The 24,829-nt window shown below is 40.3% G+C and overlaps 1 protein-coding gene across 1 annotated transcript in view; it reads left to right on the top strand.

Moving 5' to 3' along the window:
• Positions 1–540: 540 nt before the first annotated feature.
• APBB1IP (amyloid beta precursor protein binding family B member 1 interacting protein) overlaps positions 541–24,829 on the top strand; it is a 63,497-nt gene continuing 39,208 nt past the window's right edge. The window contains exons 1-5 of the mRNA XM_021533110.3: positions 541–694; positions 15,050–15,121; positions 17,127–17,214; positions 19,006–19,304; positions 24,749–24,826. Coding sequence (XP_021388785.3) covers positions 15,050–15,121; positions 17,127–17,214; positions 19,006–19,304; positions 24,749–24,826 — 537 coding nt within the window. The 5' untranslated portion in view covers positions 541–694. The remainder of the gene's footprint in view (positions 695–15,049; positions 15,122–17,126; positions 17,215–19,005; positions 19,305–24,748; positions 24,827–24,829) is intronic.

Genomic DNA, 24,829 nt, shown 5'->3' with positions numbered 1-24,829 from the left:
GACAAAAAAAGTGCCATGAAAGTAGTTCGCTACCTTGCACGTTATAGATGATGCAGAGTCACTAAAGAGAGCGGGGAAAGAAAGACAATTCTGTCTGAAAACCTGAGAGCGCCTGACAGCGCTGTCCAGCCGAGAGCGCCCGGGTGGGGTGGCCAGGAGCGGCCCCGGCAGGGGAGCGCGGGGCAGGGCAGGGCCGGGCCGGGATGGGATGGGTTGGGATGGGATGGGTTGGGTTGGGATGGGATGGGATGGGATGGGTTGGGATGGGATGGGATGGGATGGGATGGGATGGGATGGGATGGGATGGGATGGGTTGGGATGGGATGGGTTGGGTTGGGATGGGATGGGATGGGATGGGTTGGGATGGGATGGGATGGGATGGGATGGGATGGGATGGGATGGGATGGGATGGGATGGGATGGGATGGGATGGGATGGGATGGGATGGGATGGGATGGGATGGGTTGGGATGGGATGGGTTGGGATGGGCTGGGCAGGGCCGGGCCGTGCTGCTCGGTCCGGCCGGGCTTTCCCCGGGGGACGCGGGCAGGGCAGCGGCCGCCGCCTCCGTGCGGCCCGGGGGCGGAGGGCGGCGCTGCGAGCACGGCGGGGCGGCCCCACTTCCCTCGGCCCCGCCGAGCCGAGCCGAGCCGGGTCCCTCAGAGCCGTCCCGCGCCTCCTCGCAGCGTGCCAAGGTAACACGGGCAGGGAGGGAGTAGCCGGACCGCCGAGGGCTCCCGGCGCCAGCGCGGAGGGAGGTGCGGCGAGCCCCGCCGTGGGAGCCGCAGGGGACGCGGCCCCGCTCCCTCAGGACGGGGCCCGCCGGCGGCACGCGTGGCTCGGTTCGGCGCTGCGGAGCTGCGTCCCGGGGCCGGTTGTTCCCCTCGGCGGGTTAAGCTGGGTCAGACCTTGCCTGTGCCCCCTTCCTGAGGGAAGTGAGCAGGGGGTTGATCGGCCGGCGGGGCTCCCCAGGGACGCGCAGTGCCCGGGCTCAGAGTCAGCGTTAGGGAAGGGAAGGCAGGCGGGAGAAAGCTGCGGACCAAGCGGACAGAGAATACAGCGTGTGAACGCGCTAATCAGTCTTAAACTAAGCATGTAGAAGGTGGTGGGGTTGCGGCCAAACAGCCAGTACAGACTTCTAAGAAACACAGTTTACATCTCTGCTGGTGGTCTGTGGCCTCGTGGTGTAGGAAAAACTCCCAAGATTGAGAGAACATCCGTTCCGCATGATACCCTCAGCTGAATACCGCGGAGGAGTAACTGAAATGCAATCTCCACACGTTCGGGGTGGTTTTTCAATCCCTCGTGCACCAGAAAGAGAAATTATGAACCCCATTCATTATCTCACTGGGAAGAGGTATCCTATAGTGTCTTTTAGGCGGCATATGATCCAGCCGGTCTTATCTGTCATTAAAAATTTGTTACAGGAATACAGCCTTCAAGGAAAATAAGCAGGGTTCCACCAGACTAGCAGCTTAACATTTGACTTTTTAACTTTTCACTTCCTGCCCGAGATCACTCTGATTCTGTGAATAATTTGGCTCCAGTTTGTCTCTCCCTCTCAGAACTCTGGTTCACAAAACTTTGGCAGTAATTTTTCCTCTTTGGTTCTAATTCCTCTTTATGAATTACATGACACTTGTGTTTTCTCATCTCTTCCAAACCTGCATCCGTCTACTTCATGCATGAAATGTGTTGATTTTATCGTTAGTCAATTACCCTGCTGCTGCACAACAGTGATGTAAATGTAGTTGGGCTGGATGTAGTCCATCTGTGTTCTTAGAGACAAATAGGTGAGCCCCGGTGCTCCAGGGAGCTGTACTAGTGACCTGCTCTGCCTGTGTACTCTCCTAATAATTTGTCTCTACTAAATCTACAATTTTTTTTTTTTCTGGTAACTTTGTAAAGAGTATGAATTTCGGTTAAAACTTGATGTCTAAAACAGAGTGTTTAGCTTATGCTGAACCTCTTTGGTTCTGTTAACCCCTGTGAGGTTTCTAAGGAGACTGTTACATTTAATTGTACTCAATGCATTGTGCAAGCATTGCTTAAAAATTGAGATAATTTGGTTTGAAATATGTCATATAAATGTCTTTGGGAGGTTAAATCAATGGAGTATTACAAATAACTGAGTGGTCCTTGTTTTATTCTCAGAAAATTCTGATCCATCTGGGAACACAACTGGAAAAATGCACTATCTCTGAAAGGAGACATTCCCTGTGTCTTCTTTTTTTAAAAAAAATACTTCTTGTGGGTATTACAGACTGCTCTGGTGTTTGGAGGCATCATGGCTGATGGTTCAATGCAATTGAGTAAATTGTGGTTTTATTGTTCATGCTAGAATATGTGATTATCAGTGTGTAGTATCTTCAAGCAGGGTATGATGCTTTTGAAGTGCTGGTTTATTTCATTATCAAGTGTGTTTATTACAGCAAAGTTTGATTTTTTTACAAATCAAAAGTCACTATATTTGTGCAGTGTCTAGTAGATCACACATCATAACTCATGTACATGTAAATTAGGTGTAACCTTGATATTTTTTGTAATTTATTAAGAGACTAACACATTTGGTAGGGTAACAATTTGCACAAAAGAGGCAACAGTATGAGCAGATGGGCCTGTTGGATATCGCAACTATTTAACTCAGTGCTGAGCCCCAAGATTTCTTACAGGTAGAAAGATTTATCCAACCCACTAAGATTTTGCTTTTGCTGTGTTTTGCCTTTCCTGGTAGAAGAAATGTCTTAAGGCAGTAAGAGGGAGAAGAGGCAGAAAGCTTTCCTTCTCTTGCTCTGCCCTAAGTACTGAAGAGAGAGCTAGGACTTGGGCAGCCTGTGGGTGCAGGGATCAGCTATTGCATCTCCTAAGCCCTGCAAAATGTGTGAGAAAACTACCAGTCTGCAGTACTGCTACAGATGAGAGAAGGGAGAATCTGTCTTTCTTGCAAATTCATGAACATCTGACCATTGATAAGATGATCTGGGAACATGGATTTTCTTAAAAGCATTCTTCTTTTTCAGAGGATGCTTTACAGGAATGTATAGCTGAATTTCATTTTCCTGTATATCATTAAGATATCAAGGCCCTTATTCTTATCTGCTCTCTTTGCAAACTGCATGGGTTTTTCTTTCTCACAGAATATTTTTTCCATCTTTGGTTGTAGTATATCTTGATTGTTTTGTTGTAGGTCAGTCTGACCTGTTCTGATGATGGCTTCCCTTGATCAGGTGCTGATCTGGGGTTGAAGTGAAAACAAGATCTCTTATTTGCCTGAAGCAATATGGAAGCTTTAACTTTCCTTTGGAAGGTCTCTAGTGACAATGGTAATGTGCCTCCATGCAAACCTTCCAAAGCACTTCTTAGGCTTTAGAGGCAGGACTTTCCTCATGCAGCTGTAGACATGAGCATTTGAGTCACATGAGGTTCTGTGTCACCTTTATAGTTTCTTACACAGAGAGATAGATACTGCTAAACCTTGCTTTGTGGCCCAGTTTTAGGCAGCAGCCACAAATCATGCTCTATAAATTTCTCTTCCTTTCCCTTCATTGTCTAAAAAGAGCTTGGGACAACCACATCAGATGCAGATATCATAGAAATGCTACCATATGTCTTTCCATGATTAGGAGTGTTCCATGGCTCTTGGAAAAACAACCATTTGGGGCATTTCCTTATTGATCCATAGCTACCCTAGATATTACCAGTAGAGCTACCAGTGTAGAAGATGTATGCTGTACTGTGAATAAACTGGGTGCTGTGTTCTTAAGTTTCTGTAGGAGACTTTTGAGCAACTACAGCAGCATATATGTGAGGCTGTGTTCCTCACACCCCTCAGTTTCAATTTATTGTATTGCTTCTGGGTTTTGAAGAAAAATGAAGCACAGATGACTTTAATCTGACTTAAAATTTCACTGTGGGAATTCACAAACTAGTTTGGTAATGATAGTTCAAAAATTTTAGGCCTGTCATTAGTTTCAAAGACTTTCTTCCAACAAAGTGACCTTTTAGATTTGTGGCTGGCTAATTGCTCTCATATTTTTTTGCTGTCAGGAGCTACTGCAGCCTGCACACAGCTCTGTTTCTTCTTGTTGAACATTGATTCAGCATGCTATGAATTTAGGCTCAAATAAATAAGGGCTAAAGTTATTAGAAGTATTAGGAGTATTTTAGGGAGTAGATACATTATGAATCCTAGAAGAAGAACAATGTTTAGTGTGTTTTTCTCTGGTGCTGTTAAGAAATGCAAACAAAATCACATCTGATAGAAGTTTTGCACTGGATATATCTCAGATGCATTTCCATTTTTACTTTCACTCTGTATTTGCTTGTCATCTAAAGCAGCGGATGTAAAAGTGTTCTGTGTGACATCAGCATTAAAGGATAAAACTCTCTGGGTCTGCTATCAGTGATGAGCAGACTCTGCATGGTTGATGTCACTACCAACGGAAAGTCCTCAGACAATCCAACTGATAAAGCAAATATTTTGGTGAAAATCTTGTCATTGTACCTATACTTGTCAGCGAGAGTGAGGATAGAAGGGGAGGAAATCTGCCTTTAGCAGCATTGCTGGTCCATCAAGCATAGAGGGAATCACTAGGAGCCAAAATCAATCATACAGGCACTCACTGGATACTTTTGCTGATAAAAATGGCAAATAACCATTTGAGTCCTCAGTTTTAGGCAAAATGATGTGTCTGCCTCAAAGGAAACTCACCAGGAAAGTTAAGAAGCTCAGCAGAATGGTCATTTAAACTGGCATGAAATCCATGTTGGCAGCAATGAAAATGTGCTCTTTGGTTGCTTCTTGGTGGCCTTAGTTAATCCATTTTGGTACTCTCACTGCATCTTCAGGTAATCCAGACTGCAGACACATGATTACTTCTGCATCAGAGCAAGATTTTGATGTACTTTTGAAGGTTTTTCTAGTATTTTCTAACAGTACTGGAAGGCCCCATTCCCTCACTTACTATGAGGATTTCATTGAAGCACATAAATAAGAAGTATTATCAGCCCAAAAAATATTTTTGAAAGGTGATGTGGTTTTTCTGTCTGATTGCAAATTAAAAAAACAAAAAAAACCCAAAACACACACAAAAATACTCCCAGAGTAAAATACACATTACTGTTCTCTCTGCTTTTTGATGAAATAGTGTATTTGAAATATCTGCTGTACATGTGCCTTGGAGGATGTAAGTACCTGAGATAGCCTTGACTGAGCAAGAATATATGCCAAAAACATGAATGCAGATAACATGCATGAACACTTGTGGTTACAGCTTAGTTTTGTACTTTGGTTACCATATGCTCATAACTCAGGGGAAGGTGACAGACCTAATGTTTGAGAGAGCAAATACTAATGAGCCAGTGGTTTTGGATGCCAGTTCTAGGAAGGAATCCATCATAAAATTAACTGCAGTTCTATCCATGGAGATGAGATCCATCAAAGCCTTTCATATCTCTCATTAGATTGGGCTCTTTTATCTCCCCTGTGTCATGATGGAGTTGCTGTGACCAGATCAGCATTGTTCCATCCCTCCTCTACTTCTGAGGGAAAAAAGAGAGGGAGGCAGTGACATTTCCTTCTCATGGAAAACCTTAGAGAAATGGGAGAATGGAAATGTCGCAAGGCCGCCATACCAATACAACATCCTCTCTGTGGTGACTCCAAGCTTCCACTTTTCCTTACAGATCTTCATCTGAAACCTACTGCTTAGAGCTGCATGTAATCACTGCATTGTAAAGGCTGAAAGAAGCAAATTTGCTAGGTGAAAAGTTGACAGGGGGCCTTGGAATTGTACCTGATACTTCAGTCAGTAGTAAAACTGAGATTTGTAAAAAAATCTTCATTTAATTTTTCTACGACTCACTATGTTACTGAGCATGGTACTTTGGTGAAATATCTATACATCCGTATTAAAGCATTACTTCCTTTATTTGATTTTAATATATGAACTGTGTATGAAACAAAGAGATGGATCCGATAAAATTTTTACAGGTTAATCCATTTGCTTTACTCTTACTGTGAGAGCATTTTATATTAGTGTTTTTTTCCTTTTTCAGTGTTCCTTTCCCACATCGTGTGTGTCATCCCTTAAGCATTTCTGGCAGTAGTAGGAAAATGTAAGAAGATAGTGACTTAGAGCTTTTGCCAATGATAGGTCATAGGAATAAGTTATTTGTATGGAGAGACAGTTGTGTCATGGGCCTTTGAAGCATATCTTGTACTTACCTAGGGGCTCACTGTGGGAGGAAGTGGGTGTTGGAAAAGCTGAGCTGTTGACTATCCAATGTAGCAGCTCCTGCACTCAAATTTGGTACCATAACTTTTCTTTCCTTTTTTCCTCTTCCTAAGTTTATGCTATTATTTTCACTATTCCACACTTTCAACATCTCTTGATTCTACAGGTAATTGAGGAGGGGAAGGATTTTCCCCTCATTTTACACCCCTGTATGCCTTCCACTCTCATCTGTGGGCTTCCTTGTTTAGTCTTTTCTGCTTGTTAGACAATCTGTTAATGTGGGATCAGCCTACTTCATAGACTGTGAAGCTAAACATCAAAATTTAATTATTTTACTTTGCTGGCTATTGTTTAAAGTACAAGACAGTCTCTTGTTGTCATCTAAATTCTGGACAGCAGTGTTGGGTAACAGGAAAAAAAAAAAAAAAAACGGAAGGAAAATATTGCACCAACATCAACAAACTACAGATTATGGGAAGGAATGGGGAAACTATAAATTTCTGTTACTCGGGGTTACATTACTCTTTTGCTATTCTGCACTGCCATCATGGCAGGGAATGGGGAACCTAAACTGTGGTTCTGATACTGAGTTCTGATAACTTGTATGTCTCCAGTTGTTTATACCTGAGCAGAGCTGAAGTAGACACATTATCTACTCAAAATGCATGGGCCTGGGGCAGCTGGTGGTTCATGAGCTCAGGGAACACACTTCCACCCAGTTCTTGCCTTTTCCAGGAGAAGATATGTTGGCAGAATGAAAATATTGTTCCTGTGTGCCAGCAACCTGGCACAGAAATAGGGAATTGTTTCTTTTACCAGTCTGTGTGAAGGCATAGAGCTGGAAATATGTCTTCAACCATTTTATTCTGTGCAGTTTCCTCTGCTTGTATGGCTCATGAGGACAAGGTCTCCAGACTGGACCATTCTGCAGTAAATAATTTTGTTATGGAAGAAAAAGAAGATGACTGAAACTGTAGCTGTATTTCTATAATGTTCTTTTCCCACAAGCCAGACTGAAGCACATTGACTGATGTGAGGATACTGTATAAAAATGAACAGAAGTGTCACTGTTTTGATTTCCATAGAAACAATCCCCTTTGGGAGCTGACAGGAAGGTACAAAGTGCAGTTCTGGTACATAGAAATTGCTCCCAAGCTTTCTCCTCCTTGCATATGTGCTTTACACTGGGTTGTTTTTTTCCTCCACCTTTCATAAGGTGCTTTTAACTCACAGTCCCCCAACTGCTCAAGTATATTTGGATTACATTTACTGGAGCCCAAGATCCAGACTGTGTGTGTGTCTGAAAGTTACTGGGGAGAGGATCTTAGTAAGGAGTCTCACACACAACCTGCATATTCCTGCCATATCCCCCTACATGCCCTTACCTCAGCCATAGGTTAAATTTCTTCCTGTTCTCTTGCAGAACAAGAGCCCTTTGCTAACCCCCTCCTCTGGCCTTGAGTAACTTCTTCCTGACTGTGAGTAAGCTTTTAGGTAGTCCCTTGTTCCTTTCAGCTTCACTTAAATGAGCCTCAGTGACCATTCAGTAATCTTGCCATCCTGCCTCACCCTCACAACAGGACCCACAGCTGCTTCTTGCAGGCACCACTATTGGCAAGGGTATTAAAGAAAAAATATGTGTTTAGGGCAGTGCATGGGGGGGAGAGGGGAAGGCTGGGGGCAGTGGTGGATCCCTCACAGAGGTGATGGATGCTGAGGCAGCAGCATCTGGAGGATGGCCTCACACTCAGCAGCCTGTGGTGCTTTACAAATCTATTAAATGTCCGTCTTGTCTGTCCCTCCCCACACTCCTCACCCCCTCTGTTACTCTCTCTGAAAATGGAGTACTCAAATATCACTGAAAAAGATGGCATAGGAGTTCCTGTAGTGTTTAAATTACTATTATCCTCTTGGCAAAACAAGTGTCAAATACAACTTCTGTCATCATTTAAGTGAAAAAGTGAAACATTGTAGTTTTCAGGTCTGTAAAATCAGGAACTTTTGGACTAATAAAGACTTTTTCCAAAATCAGTCCTCACTGTAGCTTTGTTCCTGTAAAACATGTGACATAACTGTGTATTTCCAAAATGGCAAAAAAGTGAACAAGCTTTCAACAAGTTTAATTGCATAAATGGCATAGTTAAAATTTATGTGAAGCATGAGTAGGATCTGGGAGTTTGGGGTGCTTTTATATGACAATGTTTGTGTTTACTTCTGGGTGGGTGACTCTGGAATGAGTAGAAAATGAGCTCTAGTACTCCATGTTAACATTAGAGTAGGATTCTCTCTTGATTGTATTTATCTGCCACTTTAATTTTAATCCAAAGCCAGATATAATTTGTTTATTAACTAGTAAGGATACTTTGCAGTTGTACAGTTTTCCTGAAGCTACTGCTGTTTTAGTGTGTCACTTTTATTCCTTCATGAATGAAGTTACAGCATGTCACATAATCCCTGAGATAAATATGCAGTATAACTTCAGCTGCAGATAAGCCTACAGTTATTGGCACACCACATTTCCCAGAAAAATAGTGAATATTAGTAAAAAACTGCTTTCAGAGTTATCAGCATGTGCAAGCTTTTTATTGGAAAATACCGTGCTTATCAATTCTAGGTAAATATAGTGCTGGAAGCAGTATAATTGCTTTTGATCCATTCATTTCAAAATATGAGCTAGTTTTAAATCAGAAGAGAGTTATAGAGCCATGTCATGTAGGAAAGAAAGAGGAAAGTCAACATGCTAATTACCAAATTTGATTGTAATTTTGAAACCTTGGGGTCAGCTACCATTTCTGTCATATAAGTCCAAAACTTCAATTTCCATTCTTAGTATCTACTAGAATTAGTAACTAATTGGATTACATTCCTCTCAACTGAAGTCTTCAGAGACAGCTGTTCTCTTGTACTTTACTTCATAAAAGTGGGCCTAAATGTCTGTTAAGGATTTTTTACTAGATGTAATGAAATAGCTGGTTAAGGAGCTTTCATTCTGCCTCACTTAGGTATATGAGATACATGTGTAGTATGAAATTTTCCTTGGCATCTAACTGTAAAATCACTGTGAGGAGCCTAGTTAGATCTATTTCAGACCTGCAGTCTATCTGGCCAGAAGGTTATCCCCAGCAGTGGCTAGTATCATGTACTTCAGAAAGAGGCAAGAAATCTTGTACTGGAAGGTGTGGTGTAACCTGTCTATCGTGAAAACTTTACTCTGGTTCCAAATAGATGGAGTCTTTATTTTAGGTCTTAAAACATGAGGTTCATCATCCTTGTCTGAAGCTCTCTGCTACACTAGCACTTCTAGCTACAAGTGCATGTAGAGAAAACCAACTCCTCAACTTGCTTACTTGCCAGTTTTGATGATGAGTTTCACAGTTACACCATGCATGTTTCCCTGGAAGAGTTATTTAGACTTTCATTTACTATCCCGTTGAATTTATGTTGTAAGTCAGGATGAAATGGTGCCTCAGTAACTTTCTCCTAGGTTTTGGTGCATTTTTAAAATCACACTAGTTTCACGTCTGTTTTCTGTAACAGTCAGTTGCTCTCTTCCCAGCTTTTCACTTTGTGGTGGGACTCTCACTTTCATCATTCTTCCCTAGTTTTCTTCCATCTTCTATCTTTGCTGTGGGATGTTCTACTTTGTGTAGTCTGCAGTACACAAGGGTGAATCTCTGATTTGAGTGATTTACTCCTCAGGCTACTGCTGTGTCTCTCTAAAATATTAAAAATTTCTTCATTCCACTCCAGAAAGGATTTAAGCATTAAGCAATAGCAGGAGGTTGCAGTACTGTTAGTGGTCACCTGGGTAGTCAGTGTTCATTTTGGTGGTCCTGGTACTCTGACACTTACACAGTGTAGTGCAGAGACTAGGACCTGAAGGTGTGCTTTTGATGTTGCTGTGTGACTTTTCAAAATATACTTCATGTATTTTTATCTCTGCTATTTATGTATGTAGCAGTTTAAGAATAGCAACAATACTTTGACTGTAATGAACGTGTCTGTAACTGTTAGCCTGATCACTAAGTGGGCTGGTTCATGATAACTGTTCATAGCATGAATCCACTGTAAGTCTTTATCTTCTGATATCATGTTGTTCCTCATCCCTTTTTTGTTGCAGCCCTTTGGTTAAACTGCAGCAACTCTACTGAGACTGAGTTGCAGAGATGATAATACTGTTGGTGTTTCCTGTTCAGTGTTTCACAAGGGCTTTGAGTTTGTTTTCTAACTTCTCCACTGCAGAAGCCTATTTACTATGTAATTTAGACCACTCTTCCTGTGAACTGGGCCTAGCTTTGAGTATTTCTCAGAACTATCAGATACTAACAGTTCAAACTCTGCTTGGTATAATACCTTATCTGGAGGTTTTTATGTACATTGTATGGTCACTTTTTCAGATTTCATTGTCTTTTTAAATAGGTTCTTTTTTTTTTTTTAAGTATGTTGAATTTTGTACCACTCTTTTTCTCTTCCTGTGGACTATTAAAGATTCTGTCAAACAATTCATTTTCCTATCTAAATTGGAAAGGTAAAAAAATTAATAGATCCAATGGTCCTGCAGGACTTCTGTTAAATAGTGGGGTGAATTAATGAGTCAATATTTATGTATTACATAAACTAAAAGTGAGACTCATTGGTGGTTGGAAGAGGAAGTTGAAGAGAAAATGTCCCAATCTCTTAGATATACAGTATAAAAAAGGTAGGAGTATTAAATAAAATAATTTTTTAAAAAGATTTTTTATGAGAGCTTAGTCGAGATTTGAGAATGTGAAAAGGGGGGGAAATAAAAACCAAGGAGTACTTTTAACTGTGCTACTGTCCAGAAGGCATCAGTTTGAAAATCAGTCACTTTAAAAATACGTTACATTTCATATACATGGCTTCCCACAAGCCCTTCTCAGCTTGTTTATTTGTGACAACTGCAATTTCCTCATTTTATTTCAATTCTGATTTTTTTTTTCCTCTTCCTTCTCTTTCCTCTTTCTTACTACATGACATGGCTCTGTAACTCTCTTTTTTTCTCTGTTTAAAATCTTATGCATAGTCTGGGAAACTTATTGTTAAAGTACTATTCTGTTTGGTTTGGGGTTTTTTTTCTGCTTGGTTTATTGTTGTCAGTAGTGATTTTAATAGTTCCTAGTATTAGTACAAAATAGAGAAAAATCTGATGGAAAAGTTTGATGAAACTCAGTATTCTTCTGGGCACTTCACTAAATCTTTTCCTTTGCTTTGTTAATAATAGTTCATACAGCTACATATTTCACCTTGAATTTCTGGTTTGAATGAGTTCAAGGCTATCTGTAAAATTCAGAAAAATTTGCTAATACAAAATGCAGCGACATCCAACAGGATAATGTCCAAATCTGCAAGTTTTTTAATCTGTTTATTTCTATTGTGGCACTCAAATAAAAGAAATAGATATAAGTGGAGAGAAGTCAAAGAGAAGAAGAGTGGATGGACAGTCTTCTGCAATTCCATGTTATGGGGACTCGTATTAACTGTCTTAGGTTTTTCTAGCTCTTGGCAAGATCTTTGATGAATATGTAGAGTTCTTATACCAATTTAAGAGATCATTCAGTGTGTTTTAACATTAAAAAAAATTCAGCATATTTGTTGATCATGATAACAATTTTGTCTTCCTGAACCAAATCAGTAAAAAAATCAAGAGAAAATAAAATACCATTACAGGCAGTGGCTTGATGACAACATTACTTTAGCAATTTTTTGTTGTTGTTAATTTCTGAGGAGGGTCCTTAGGTTTGATGTTTTCCTTTTTAGACAGTGATAAGAATTCATAACTGGTTACAACTCAAGTAATTTTTTTGGCCATTTTTATATTTCTATTCTGTAAAAATATAGTAAAGGAGGATTTTGGTTTGTCAGAAAAACTTGTGTGAGGATCTTTTCCTGAAAGTTGATATAGCTATTGCTTAAAAAATCTACCAAAACCATAAAAATAAGTGGAGCTGATAAGATTTCCTTAGGAGATATTTTGATCTCCTAAATCAGAAAACAGGAAAACATAAAACTTTTCAGCATTATTTAAACACTGATTAGATACTTGTCTGTATGAACTGCTGCTCCATTTTTTGTCACATAACAAATGTATCTTCACTCTGCCTGATCAAATAAGTGCCATTTTATCTAGCCTTTCTATGAAAACTGATTCTCCAAGTGCCAGGTGTATAGGAAGCTACACAGCTGTTGATCTAAATAAATGAATTAAGATTCAGTAATCATAAGCCACCCAGCATACAGCTGTGTCTACAAAAACAGAATGTTGTGTACAAGGCTCTGTATGAGAAGCGTGGTAGAGACAGAGAGAGTGAGTGAGCCATCCGGTGTGGATTGTCAGCTGGAAAGGAAGCAGATAAGATGGCTTTAGCTCTCCACTCACTCAGTCCTGTGTCATCTGTTCCTTGGGCAGAGCTGTGCAATCTGGGCTGGGCTACCGTTGCCCTCAGCTCTGTCAAACACATCCTATTAAAATGTCTTTAAGAGTATCCACTTCCCAAATCTTTAAGTCTTTGGTTTCTGGGATATGAGAGAAATGTGAAAGTTGAAAGTTCAGTTCTTGGTTGCCTGTGCCTTGTTTATTACATCACAATTCTCAAACAACAGATACTGATTTTAGGGTTCAGTGACCTTTATAATTTATCCATGGAATAGTTATGTGACTCAAGATGCTCTATTGAAGGAAAGGCATTAAGACTGAAGAACAGGATACTTGCTGGTTTTCTTTTCATACCAGTCTTTATAGTCGTTAGAATTGTTCCAGAGCTCAGTTGATTGATTGCTTTCTTGCATCAGCCTGGTCCTCATCTTGTAAGGTATTGTGGTTGGTTGCCTTTGGCTGGCTACCAGGTGCTTACTAAGCTGCTTTATCACTTCCTCTCAGCAGAACAGGGAGAGAAATTGCAATGTAAAGCTCATGGACTGAGCTAAGAAGAGGGAGATCACTTGCCAGCTACCTTTGAGCAAAACATGCTCAACATAGGGAAATTAAATTAATATATTGCCAGTTAATAAGATGGTAGGATAATACTAAATAAGAAGAAAACTAATAAAATCTTCACCCTTCCCTTCTTCCCAGATTCAGCTTCACTCCCAACTCTTCTACCTCTTCCCACTGAAGTGACACAGGGGGATGGGGAGTGGGGTTTGTGTTCAGGTTATAATGTTTATCTCTGCTGCTCCTTCCTCTTCACACTTCTCCAGCATGGGGACCCTCCCAAGGGAGACAGTCCTTCACAAACTTCCTCAACCTAAGACCTTCACCCAGATGCAGTTCTTCAAAAATGGTTCCAGCCTGGATCCTTCCCACAAGGTAGAGTCTTAGAGGAATGGCCTGCTCCGGTGTGGGTCCTCCATGGGGTCACAGGTTCTACCAGAAAACCTGTGCCATGTGGGCTCCTATCCACGAGCTGCAGTTCCCACCAGGAGCCTGCTTCAGTGTGGCACACTGTGGCCCTCATCTTCATTCAGGGCACGTCCATGCTGTGGCAGAAGGACCTCCACAGGCTGCAGTATGGATATCTGCTCTGGCATGGTCCTTCATGGGCTGCAGAGGAACAACCTGCTTCACCATGGCCTGCAGGGGAATCTCTGCTCCAGCATCTGGAACATTTGTCCCTCCTTCAGTACTGGCCTTGGAGTCTGCAGGGTTATATTGCTTATATTTTCCCACTGCTCTTTCACAGCTGCTCTGCAGCATTTGTTACCCTTTCCTAAGTGTGTTGTCACAGAGGTGCCACCTCAGCTTTGGTCTCAGCTTTGGCCCATCTTAGAGCCAGCTTGAGCTCCTGTCCCTCTCTGGCATGGAGAGAACTTCCTTCTCACAGAAGTCACCACTGTAGCCATGCCCCGCTACTCCCCAAACCTTGTCACAAAATCCAATCCAGGTGCACACACCCCCAGAGAACTGATAGGACTACTTGCATGTTTAAAGTTTGGCTCTGGTTTGAACCCTGGTTTTATGTGTTTGGTACCACAGTTCTCAATCCTTTGCAGGCTTGGCCTCTTAATGTTTCTAGTTCTTGTCTTTGGTAGCATTCCATGGCAGACACCCTTTTACACTGCTTCTTTCCACGCAAAGGAACAGATTGATGAGGAAGAGGATTGTTGCAGAAGCTGTGTCTTCCTCCTAGCTGAGCACCACTGGTGTGGGATCCTGTCCTCACACTGCCCTCTTGCGAGTGCTGCCATTGACGGTCATGCAGCATGTACCCATTTTCCTTGTCTCACTGTGCTTCCTCAGATCTATTGAGGTTTGGCAAGACTGGAGTTCTCTCAGTGCAGTAATAATTGAAAGAAAAATGGAGAAATATTGAGCCAAAAAGTTGGTCATGTACCTAACCATAACCTGATTTTGCACTAGATAACACTCAAGAAATTCCTGTAGTACTAGTTTTCTAAGCTGAAGAAAGAAGGCTTTCAGGATGAAACATTAAGGAACTTCTCAACATCAAACTTTGCTTCCCTCTCTCTCTCACAGGTGCATTTTTTTATGTTCAGGATACAACCATGGTTTATTAGCAGGTGACTTTGTATGATGCAATGATAAAAGGAGGTAGTTGGAACTTCTGATGAGCATCCATCTGAAGTGTGTATTTTAGCATATACAGAATAAGGGTTCTGAACTGTTAGTAGTTACTTCTAAGGTATAGATTCAAGTTTTTGCAAGTCATGAGCAATTTTTTAAAAGTTATTTGTGAGCATAATATAAAAGAGCATTGTGTATCTTCTGGTTTCGACCATTGCTGGCTTTGAAATCAACTGAAATGAACTTCTTGTTTGTGGTTCCTTTTCTTTCAGATGGAGCAGACCTGTGATGATATAGATGAAATGTTCAGCAATTTACTTGGGGAGATGGACATGCTGACTCAGGTAAATAATTTTTTTTCCCATCAGGATTAGAAAAAATAGGTGCTATGTATTAGAGATAAAAGGGAACTATTTTACATTTTTCATACACTTCTACTCTGAATAAATACCGTTACATTACTGTAGGAAACCTTCAGCTAAATTTCTCTGCTTGGCAGTTAAAACAAGTGGCCCAAAGAATAAGGCAATATCAGTGCAGAGTAGGTTGTTAAAGAGACCTAACTGCTTGTGAAAGACATTTTCTGGAAAAAAAAAAACAAAAAAAAAAACTGAAAAAACAAACCAGGCCAGTAATTTAAATTCCTCTGGACTTGATCCAAAGAAATTAAAGGATTCTATGAAAACAGGAAGACTTTGAGTCTGAATTTTCAGGTATGAAAGCTTAGCATATGTGGGTAAATGGGATGTAGCCTGAGTGTCAAATGTGAATGCTGGAAATGAAAGCAACATTTTGAATATATGTTTAAAGGATTCTTTAGATATGGCAAAATATTAAGCTGCAGTGAGGTTGGCATTCAAGATTTCATGGAGATTTTGTTCCCAATGCAGAATACACTCTTGAGAGTGTAAAACAGCGTGAGCCTTTTTCTAAAGCTCTAATCATGAAATACTTCCTGCAAAAGGTGATGAAAGGAGAATTTTTATTTCTAGAAAAAAATTCTACAAAGGGAATCAATTGTTGCAATTTAATAAATTGAATGATTGAAAACATTTGTCATCTTAGATATGTGAGTTTGATTACAGCCTCTGTTTTGAGGGGGTCTTTCTTCTAAGTGAATAAAGCCAGTGCTTGACAAAATAAATACCAATAATTCTGAGGCACAGAGTTGAAATTTTGCTTAAACTGAAAGCCAAGATTTCACATGGTGTTGCTAACTTTCAAATCACAATACCTTGTCCCTCAGTAGCCTTTCTGCTCTTTAGGGCTTTTTGTAAATGTGCATATTTATTTTTTTCATATATATATATATATATATATATATGGAGAGATTTATGGTAATCTCAATTCATTATTATGCCTTCTAAAGAACAAATACTGCTTGCAATAAATTTTACCTCCTCAGACTGGATGTTACAAGTGCAGGTAGTGCAAAGAGTGTAAGAGAGTGAGTCTCTTGTTTCTATGCTCCCTGGTGCAGTACTGTGTGGCATGGAGTGTTCCTGAAATTGAGACAGGCTTCTCCTCCTCTCTAAAGTTCTGGCATCACATCTCACATCAGCATGGTGTGGGAGAAGGAGGCAGGGGTATCTGAAAGCCTGAAGACTTTCAGTTAAATGAACTGGATCTGTTAATTCCTTCAGACTCTTAATTTTCAAAACAAGACTGTAGATAGTTTTTCACACTTTTTCACCAGTTCCTAAAGTAAGTGTAAATTATAGAAGCACACAGAGATACTTTTACATGGCATAACAGGGCTGAAAAAGAAATGAAAATTCAGAATTGGCCTTTTCTGCTGCAAACTAGGAATTCTCTATTTTCACAGGTTTGCAGTTCACATTGCAATAGCATGGGGTTTTGTTTGTTGTATTTGGTTTTGTTTTTTTTCCAAACAATAGCAGAAAACAACAGCTAGGTTTCATTCATATTGGTAAATAGAGCACTCTGGAAAGAAAATGACACTGTACACAGCTAAACTCTTTCCACACTCCCCTTCAAAAAAACCCAAGGAATCTGAAAGTCAGTCTGGCTTTGCCCACTGTCTCAATTAGAAACAGTCCAGTTCTCTGCTGTTCCCCACACCAAGCCCAGGTGTTGCCTGACAGGAGCTCCTGCCATCAACATTGGACTGAGAAGCATGCAAAACCCTTGCTATGATTGTGAGAGAGTGTTTGTCCTGGACCTAGTTAGTCTACCCAGTCCAACATAATTTCAGAAACCAGTGTGTGTCATTCTGTTCTTATAGAAGAATTTATTTCATTAGATATATTCAGGAAATTGATTTTCAAATGTTAATGTATGTAATAGTAATTATATCATCAGATACTTGTTTTGCTTCTACCTTAACAGAGTTTAGGAGTGGAGACTGTACCACCTCCATGCCCCAAAGTGTCCAACAATGAATTTAGCTTTACAGTTGGTTTTAAAGATTTAAATGGTAAGTAGCTGAATGGATTTTCATGCCTTTTATGCTTGCTTAAAATACCTCACAGCAACAAAGGAGAAGAAAATCTTTCCATACCCTTGATCAAAAACCTCAAACCAAACAAAAGAACCCTGTTTTGCTGGAGGGGAGGTATATTTTAGTGTCTCAATTTAGGAAACTTAAAAGGGAACAATTTTTTGGGCCATTATCAGTTTAAATAGAAGTCAGACTTTTTAAAATGCCTGAGTGTAGAGGAAAACAAACTTGAGAATTCTCCCAAATAACTTTCTGAAATGTAACCTTTTTAGTGTAAGGATTTAACTTGGTGAAAGACAAAGTTCCTCAGTGTGATGTCAGAGCTGCATAAGCATTTCTGTCCAGTGGAAGTATGAGCTTCAGCTGCTTCCACTTTTCAGTGCTTATTCTCATTTTGGTTTGCACTGACACTTTTGCATGTACAGCTGATTGCTGAGGCTGTATGGCAAACCAAATGAGGGGATTTATCTGAGTTTGAAATAAAAACCCTTCCTTTGATTTTGTTTGTGATTGGGTTTTGGGTTTTTTGGGGTTTTTTTTTTGGGTTTTTTTGACTGAGGACTGGTTGTTTGCATTAACCTGAGTTGGTGTAAACCTCTGGTTTTGTCCCAGGATCAGTTCCCTGTTGGGCTTCCTAAAGACTCTATCAGTAAAGTGGGTAGAACTATGTAAATAGAGAGGATCATAAGCCAACTTTCCCACTGTAAAGAAAAACTTACTAAATACTATATTAACATAACAAGGAGAGCAGAGTAAGCTGAGATGGCCTAGTGACATGTTCACACTTATTCTTATGAGTGACTATACTGAACTATATTAGCATTTTTTAGTATCTAATTCAGTGTTCTCCATCCCTCTCAAAATCTCACTTAAAGGTTTTCCCAGTTAGTTAGTTATTTATTTCTTAACTGGACTCTAAAGAGATTTAAACCACTCATTCTGTTCGATCTTAAAGAACCCTGCTCTTCTAGAAAGCTAAACCATCCTACAGGGTTTACTCCACAGTATATCTTTGCACCATGGCTAGTTCAAACAACCACAAATTATGTGTGAAGTTCTGGTATAGAACTATTCTGTCAGAGCAGAAACCAGAAATAATAAGTTACAATGTTTCTATCTGGTTTATAAGATGCTTTTAACAGAGACTTTTTTGTTTGTTCCTTACTTAGAGGAGCCTCAAAAGCATGTGTGATGTACCACCCATGTGGTATGTTGCAGATCACACAATTAACTGCTGTGCTACAGATGATACCATGCAGTTTCTTGTCTCTTGATAGTCTTTGATACTGCTTCATTTTCATTTTAGAGTTGTAGAATAGTAATAATATATGGAGATATTCTTGATCTAGGCCTCAGTTACGTGGTTTGTTGTGTTCTGTTCCAGAACTTGCTAAGCATTTATGTTTGTGCTTACAGCCTAATGGAAGCTTGTGGAATTTCTTGCATTCATATCACTAAGCATGTACCCAGTAACCTTGCTGGATCAGGGCCATGTTTGTAACATCATAAAGGCCTGAGACTGTCACTGGAACTGAAGCTTCCTGTTCTGTTTAGTTTGCATTCGTAGAGTTCCTTGTACTCTGAACTTCAGTATGACCAGATTAATGGCTGTTTCGAGAGCACATTTGTTTCTTGAACCCATGTAAAATGTTGTTTCCTTTCCCATAACTCTGTAACCATGCCTTCTGCATTTTATTCTCTGCTGAACTGGAAACAGTGCTTTGCATTGCACTCACTCTCTGGTGCATTTTGTGGTTTTCTTTACAGAATCGCTAAATGCCCTAGAGGACAAAGACCTGGATGCTTTAATGGCTGATCTTGTAGCAGACCTTAATGATGTTGAACAGAAAACTTTACAAGCCCAGAAAATGTCTTCTTGCAATCAGCAAAGTACAGTCACTCAACCTTCAATAGGCTTGAATGATGACATTTATTCTAAAGTAAGTCCCTGTGTTACCATTATTGGACAGTCTGGGGATGATTTGCCCCCTCCACCTCCACCTCCAGACCCTGAACCAGAACTTCCACCACCACCACCACCACCTCCTCCTGAACCACTTACTCAGGTAAGTCTGGGTTGAACCTTATTTTAAACATTCACTATTTCTTGTCATTTTGCAAGGGGTATTTGGCACTGGAACACCGGTGGATCTCCCAGGTAGATGCATCTTGTGAAGATTCTGCAATGATGAAATGTGCATGAAGTCTGGAGTGAAATTTCTACTGCTGTGGCCTCAGCAGTTTCTGCCTGTTCCTTGACCTATTGCCCATTCCTTCATCTTTCTAATAATCATTTTGATAGCCCAGTACAGGCATAATCATTGCAAATGATTTATTGTGACAGAAAATGTATCACTGAATTCTTTTAAGAAGCACTGATCTGTTAATATGTTCTTCTTGAGAGCTTGGTTTTGGCATCAGTGCAAAGCTTAGACAATGATCTGCACTTGTGTCACTATGTGTGTTCATTGCAGTCTGTGCTATTTGTACTAATGAGAAAATTCTGTAGATGTTTCCTGGCTCCATCCCTGGCCTAAGTGATTTCTTGAAGTAGGAAAAGCAGTTCATGTGTGGAAAACTCAACATTTGCTAGGTGACCAGGTCCAGGGACAAGCACAAAAAGTACCTTTCCTGGTCCTAACACAGAATTACTGCTCTTCTTGGTCTTGCCTTTGAAAGGAGCTAATGAAGACTATCTGCAATAGGGGACAAATGCTCTTAGGAGGTGCCAAAGTTATCAGTAGGTCGCTATTTATAACTATTTATGAGCAACTGGCTTACTTGTATCTAAAATTTCAAACTTGTCACAACCTTCTCCATGTTAGTGTTTCTTGCAGAGCTGTTTTAACAACTGAAATAAAATGTGATATTTGTAGTATTTTTTTGACGTGACGTTACAGGGAGGTATAGATAATTCTGCCCTGTCACAGCACCGTGAGAAGGCATTAAAAGAGTGATGCAGCACCCCAAAAATTAATCTGAAATAATGAAATACACAAATATATTTCTTTCAGTATTCATGTTCACAGTAATTATGATTGAGAGAAAATGTTTACATTTAGGGAACAGAAATATTTTAGGGAAGTGTCAGTCAGTTTTGCTTAAAACCATGGTCAATTCATTGCTGCTTAAAAGCCCACGTGAACTGAATATGAATCACCTCAACATCACTGCTGCCCCTGTGTTTGGAATCATACAGCAGACATATTCAGCAAAAGGAACAGAAAATTGGATAGGAAAATTGGATATGTCTGATGACATAAAAAAGTGATTCAGTAGATAAAGCTTCATTTGATGCATAGGACCTTTCTATGCTGTTTGAAGAATGAAACTCATAAATATATTGGAGAAGCTTTGCCATTTTTCTACATCTCAAAGGTAATAGTTAACTTCTTGTCTTAAAGGAGTATCAACATTTGCAAAATACCAGCTAAACAGCTTCAAAAGCTGAAGTATTTTATGTAACTAGTATGACCGATATAGAAGAGATGCTCTCAAGATGAGTTCTATCCATTTCATTCAAAAATTTCCCCATTTTGATTTAGACTCATGATCTTTAAGGAAGTACCAAACTTCTAAGTAGTCTGGTTTATCAGCTGACAAGTATAGTCTGGAAGGGCAGCAACTTGGGTGGGCTGAGGCTGGCCAGACTCAAGGACTAGTAAGTCAGTGGTTTGCTGGCTGGTAGCAAGTGGTATCAGCACTGGAGTTTATATTGTTTAGTATTTTCTTCCGTGACCTGAGTGATGACATAAAAAGCCACCTGCAAATGTAATGAAGATGCTTTTTATTAAGTGCACTGATTGTCAGGATCACTGGCAGACCTTCAATGCAAAGGGGCTTAAAACATGAGGACTAGGCCAGCAAAACTCTCAGAAACCCAGCAAGGTACAAGGTCCTGCACCTGGGGTGTAATAACCATTTGTACAATTTGGGAAAGGACAGGCTGAGCAGCAGCCCTGCTGAAAAGGAGACCTGCTGGATACCACAGTGAATAAGAGCCTTGAGTGAAAGATCATCTCAGTAGAGGAGACTGGCCTCCATTGGGAGGAGTATGGCCAGCAAACTAAGGAGTTATTGTTCCTTTCTCTTGGCACTGCTGGTCCCACTGCTGGAATACTGCACTCCATTCTAGATGTGGAGATACTGGAGAGTGTCCAGCAGAGAGCTGATGGAATGGCAAGCAGTGATAACGGGCCAGGAAGGACAGGCTGAGGGGAGCTGTGCTTGTCTAGTCTGACAGAGGAGGCTGGGAAGTGATCTGATGATAGCCTAAATATACCTGAAGGATAGATGCAAAGCTGGTGGAGCCAAAATCTTCCATGGTAGTGTTAGGTTCCTAATGTGGAAAAGGCAACAGCTACATGTTGTAGCTTTGTAGTTTCAAAGAGGACTTTAGAAAACATTTTTTCCACTTCAGGTAGTGGTGTAGCACTGGAACAGGTGATCAAGAGAGATCCCAGATTCCCTTTCTTTGAAGCTTTTCCAAGCTTTGCTAGGCAAAATCACGACTGACCTGATCTAATGTTGGTGGCCATCCTGCTTTAGGCAGGAGCCTGACTGTGGACCCTCAGGCCTCTCTTCCAGGCAGCATTTTTATTGATGCTGGGATCTAAGACTCACTGAAATCAACCATGATGAATTTCTTTCCATTGAGCGTTGTACTGAGCTAATTCTTTATTTACTGACATTGTACATTACCTGAGGGTCAAACAAGATACTTGCTAAACACAACTGGAATTCTATATGAAAAAATGTAGCCAAAAGTCACTTGTCCCTCAGTTGAACAGTTCCTCTGAGACTGATCTCTAACTATATTCTCATCTCTTTCCAGATTTGGGGCGTGTCAGAGAAGGATAGGAACAGGTTGTAGAAGCATTTCTAGGGAATATAGTGGCAACACGATTTTCTCCTTAAGGCATTGGTTTGGCTTTTTCCTGCAGCCTTTGCCTCATTTTATGATATAGGTTGTATTCAAATATTAATGGTATACCCACTGTGGCTTACTGTCCACAAAATTGCCCACAGGGCTATTACACAGGTTGCAGTGTGAATGATGGAGGTAATAACCATATAGAATTAATATGGAAATAATCAATTTCAAATTAGTATTCATTGTCTTGATTAGTATTTGTTTTGACATGACATTTCTGCTCAGTAAAATGAAATTCAGCTGTAAGTGGAATGTGTTTTGTGTCATCAAAACCCATGTTCCTCTTACCCAGGATTCTTGATAGGTGATTCTTGAGCCAATCAAGGCTGGAGTTGTATTTAACACTTCTGGTTATCCACAGTCAAATAAGAACAATGTTAGTAATTCCCAATTCAGCCGCGATATTAAGACCCTATTTTCTAAGCTTTAGGTGTGCCAAAATAAGAAGTACAACCTTTCTGGGTAGCATAGAGCATAGGTTTCCATCAACTCTGACATTTCTTTTTAAAACTGCCCTTAAGCTAAATAAGGCTTTTTCATTAGCTATTGATGTGATAACTTTCTTTATATGCTTCTGTTTAAAGATCCAGAAAAGGTGATGATGATCCTGTAGCAGGAAAACAAATCCTGTAGCTTGTCAAATCATTTCTCTAACACTGCTAAAATTTTGCATCTGATAGCTTATTTCCTTTTTCTGCATTAAGTCAAAGCTTATGAAACCATGAAGGCTGTCAGGTGAGAGCTCTGTTGCACAGATTTATACAATGTGAGAGCTCTGTGCAACAAAGGTCACATGCAGATGAAGCCTGAATTATACCTGCCTAAAATTTTCATCAGAAAGCCTACCCACACCACACTCAACCGCTTTGGTTAAGATGCTTTTCCTGCTTGCTGCATAGAGGTGGTAAGGGGAGGGCCACAGCATGAGAAGCTGAGTGCTTTTCCCTCTGAACAACTGTCAGCCTCACTTCAGCAGCCACCTTTGTGCAACTGCTGGTGTTCAACTACAGAGGCTTTTTCTGGATTCTCTAAGTTAAGCACTGCTGAACTATAGCAATGCAAATTTACACACCTGCAGATAAAAGAAGGAGATATTTTTAACTGATTGCATGGTATTTATAGTGGAGAATTTGATAACAGGAAACATGCTTGAAGTAGTGATAAAACAAAAGATGTTTAGTTCAGCAGGAGGGATGTCAGTCAGGAGTACTTTAGCTACTGTTGAACATACCCCAAAACTTGGGATGAATAAGATAACTCTCTTTTTTTGCTATGATTGTTTGATATGTCAGTAACAGGGAAGTGATGGCAATGCTTAGTTAGGCTGTTTCTTGCAAGTACATCTTCCATGAGTTGCAGCCAGTTCTCTTGGTGCAAAGACCACTAAAATTATTACTTTAGGGTATCAAATGGAGGCTGAAGGTAACAGAAATCTTATGTGGAAGCAGAACAGGAACTTTGTCCCACAGTCCTTGACTGGAAGCTGGTAGCCTGTGAGTAGTTAGTAGCCTGCCCCTTTTAAACAAAGGAAGCTGAAAGTAGGAGCAACAGGGACAGCAAAAATCAGCAGAGAGGCAAAAAAGCACAAGTGCAAAACAGTCTTCAGTAGAGGCAAAAGGGATGTTAAGTTGGAAAGAAAATGAACCAAGGCAGCCCCAGAAACCACAGTCACTCACTGTCCAAAATGTGCTTTTCCAACTCTGAATGTGACTGGAGGAGACTTCTGGAAGAGATGGCATAAAGGAACAGTCCCAATCTGTACAGCAGTCACAGAGGCAACACTAGGCACCTACATTTGGTACATGTAGCTAAAATTGCTAGCACCTGAGAATCCAGTCTTCTTGGATCAGAAATGTCAAAAATGTCAAGAGAGAGGCATGATATTGATTGAGCTGCTTTGTAAAAGGAGAGCTGGGTGATACTAAGATTTTTGGTGTTCTTACTGTGGAATGAACTTGTGTGTTCTATCTAATTGTGTCTGTGTTAATATGAATAGGTCAATTCATAGAATAAAAGCCATTATATAATCCAATTAATTGAGGTGTTCCTCTCAGTAAGTGTCTGTGCAGTAAGAGATCATATGTGGCAAGTCAAAGAATTCAAGTAAATTAATGTACTGAACACAGAGTATAAAATTATAAGTGTAATTGCAAGCCAAAATTTCAGTAAAATCCTACAAATTCTAGTTATCTTACCCTAATGAGAAGAGAGTTTTCTTCCAAGCAGCTGCATCCACAAAGCTTTTTCACTAAGTCTAGATCTTCCTCCACCTTCTCTTTTGTATCAGCTGTATGTACAGAAACATAGGGGAGTCCAGTTTTCAGGCATTCTTGTAGCATTTGAGGAACAGATTGTATAAGAACTATATGTCTGAGCAACAACAGGGAGCATTGGACTTATAAATCAAAGCTTTGGCTGAAACATTTTAGGTCAAGGAAGGCTATCTGTGTGTATGAAGTTTGCTGTGACAAGCTTTATCTTCATGATATAAGTATCAAGAAACAGCCATTTTCAAGTAAATGTAAATTGCTGAGATTACTTAACAAGAAATATACCAAGTATCCTGTGTATTTTCAGGAAGAACTAGAGGCAAAGGCTAAAGCTGACAAGATTAAACTTGCATTGGAGAAATTGAAGGAAGCCAAAGTTAAAAAGGTA

The sequence above is a fragment of the Lonchura striata genome, chromosome 2, assembly GCF_050655825.1.
Source record: "Lonchura striata isolate lonStrDom1 chromosome 2, ASM5065582v1, whole genome shotgun sequence".
Taxonomy (NCBI): domain Eukaryota; kingdom Metazoa; phylum Chordata; class Aves; order Passeriformes; family Estrildidae; genus Lonchura; species Lonchura striata.
This window is presented reverse-complemented; position numbering and strand designations above follow the sequence as displayed.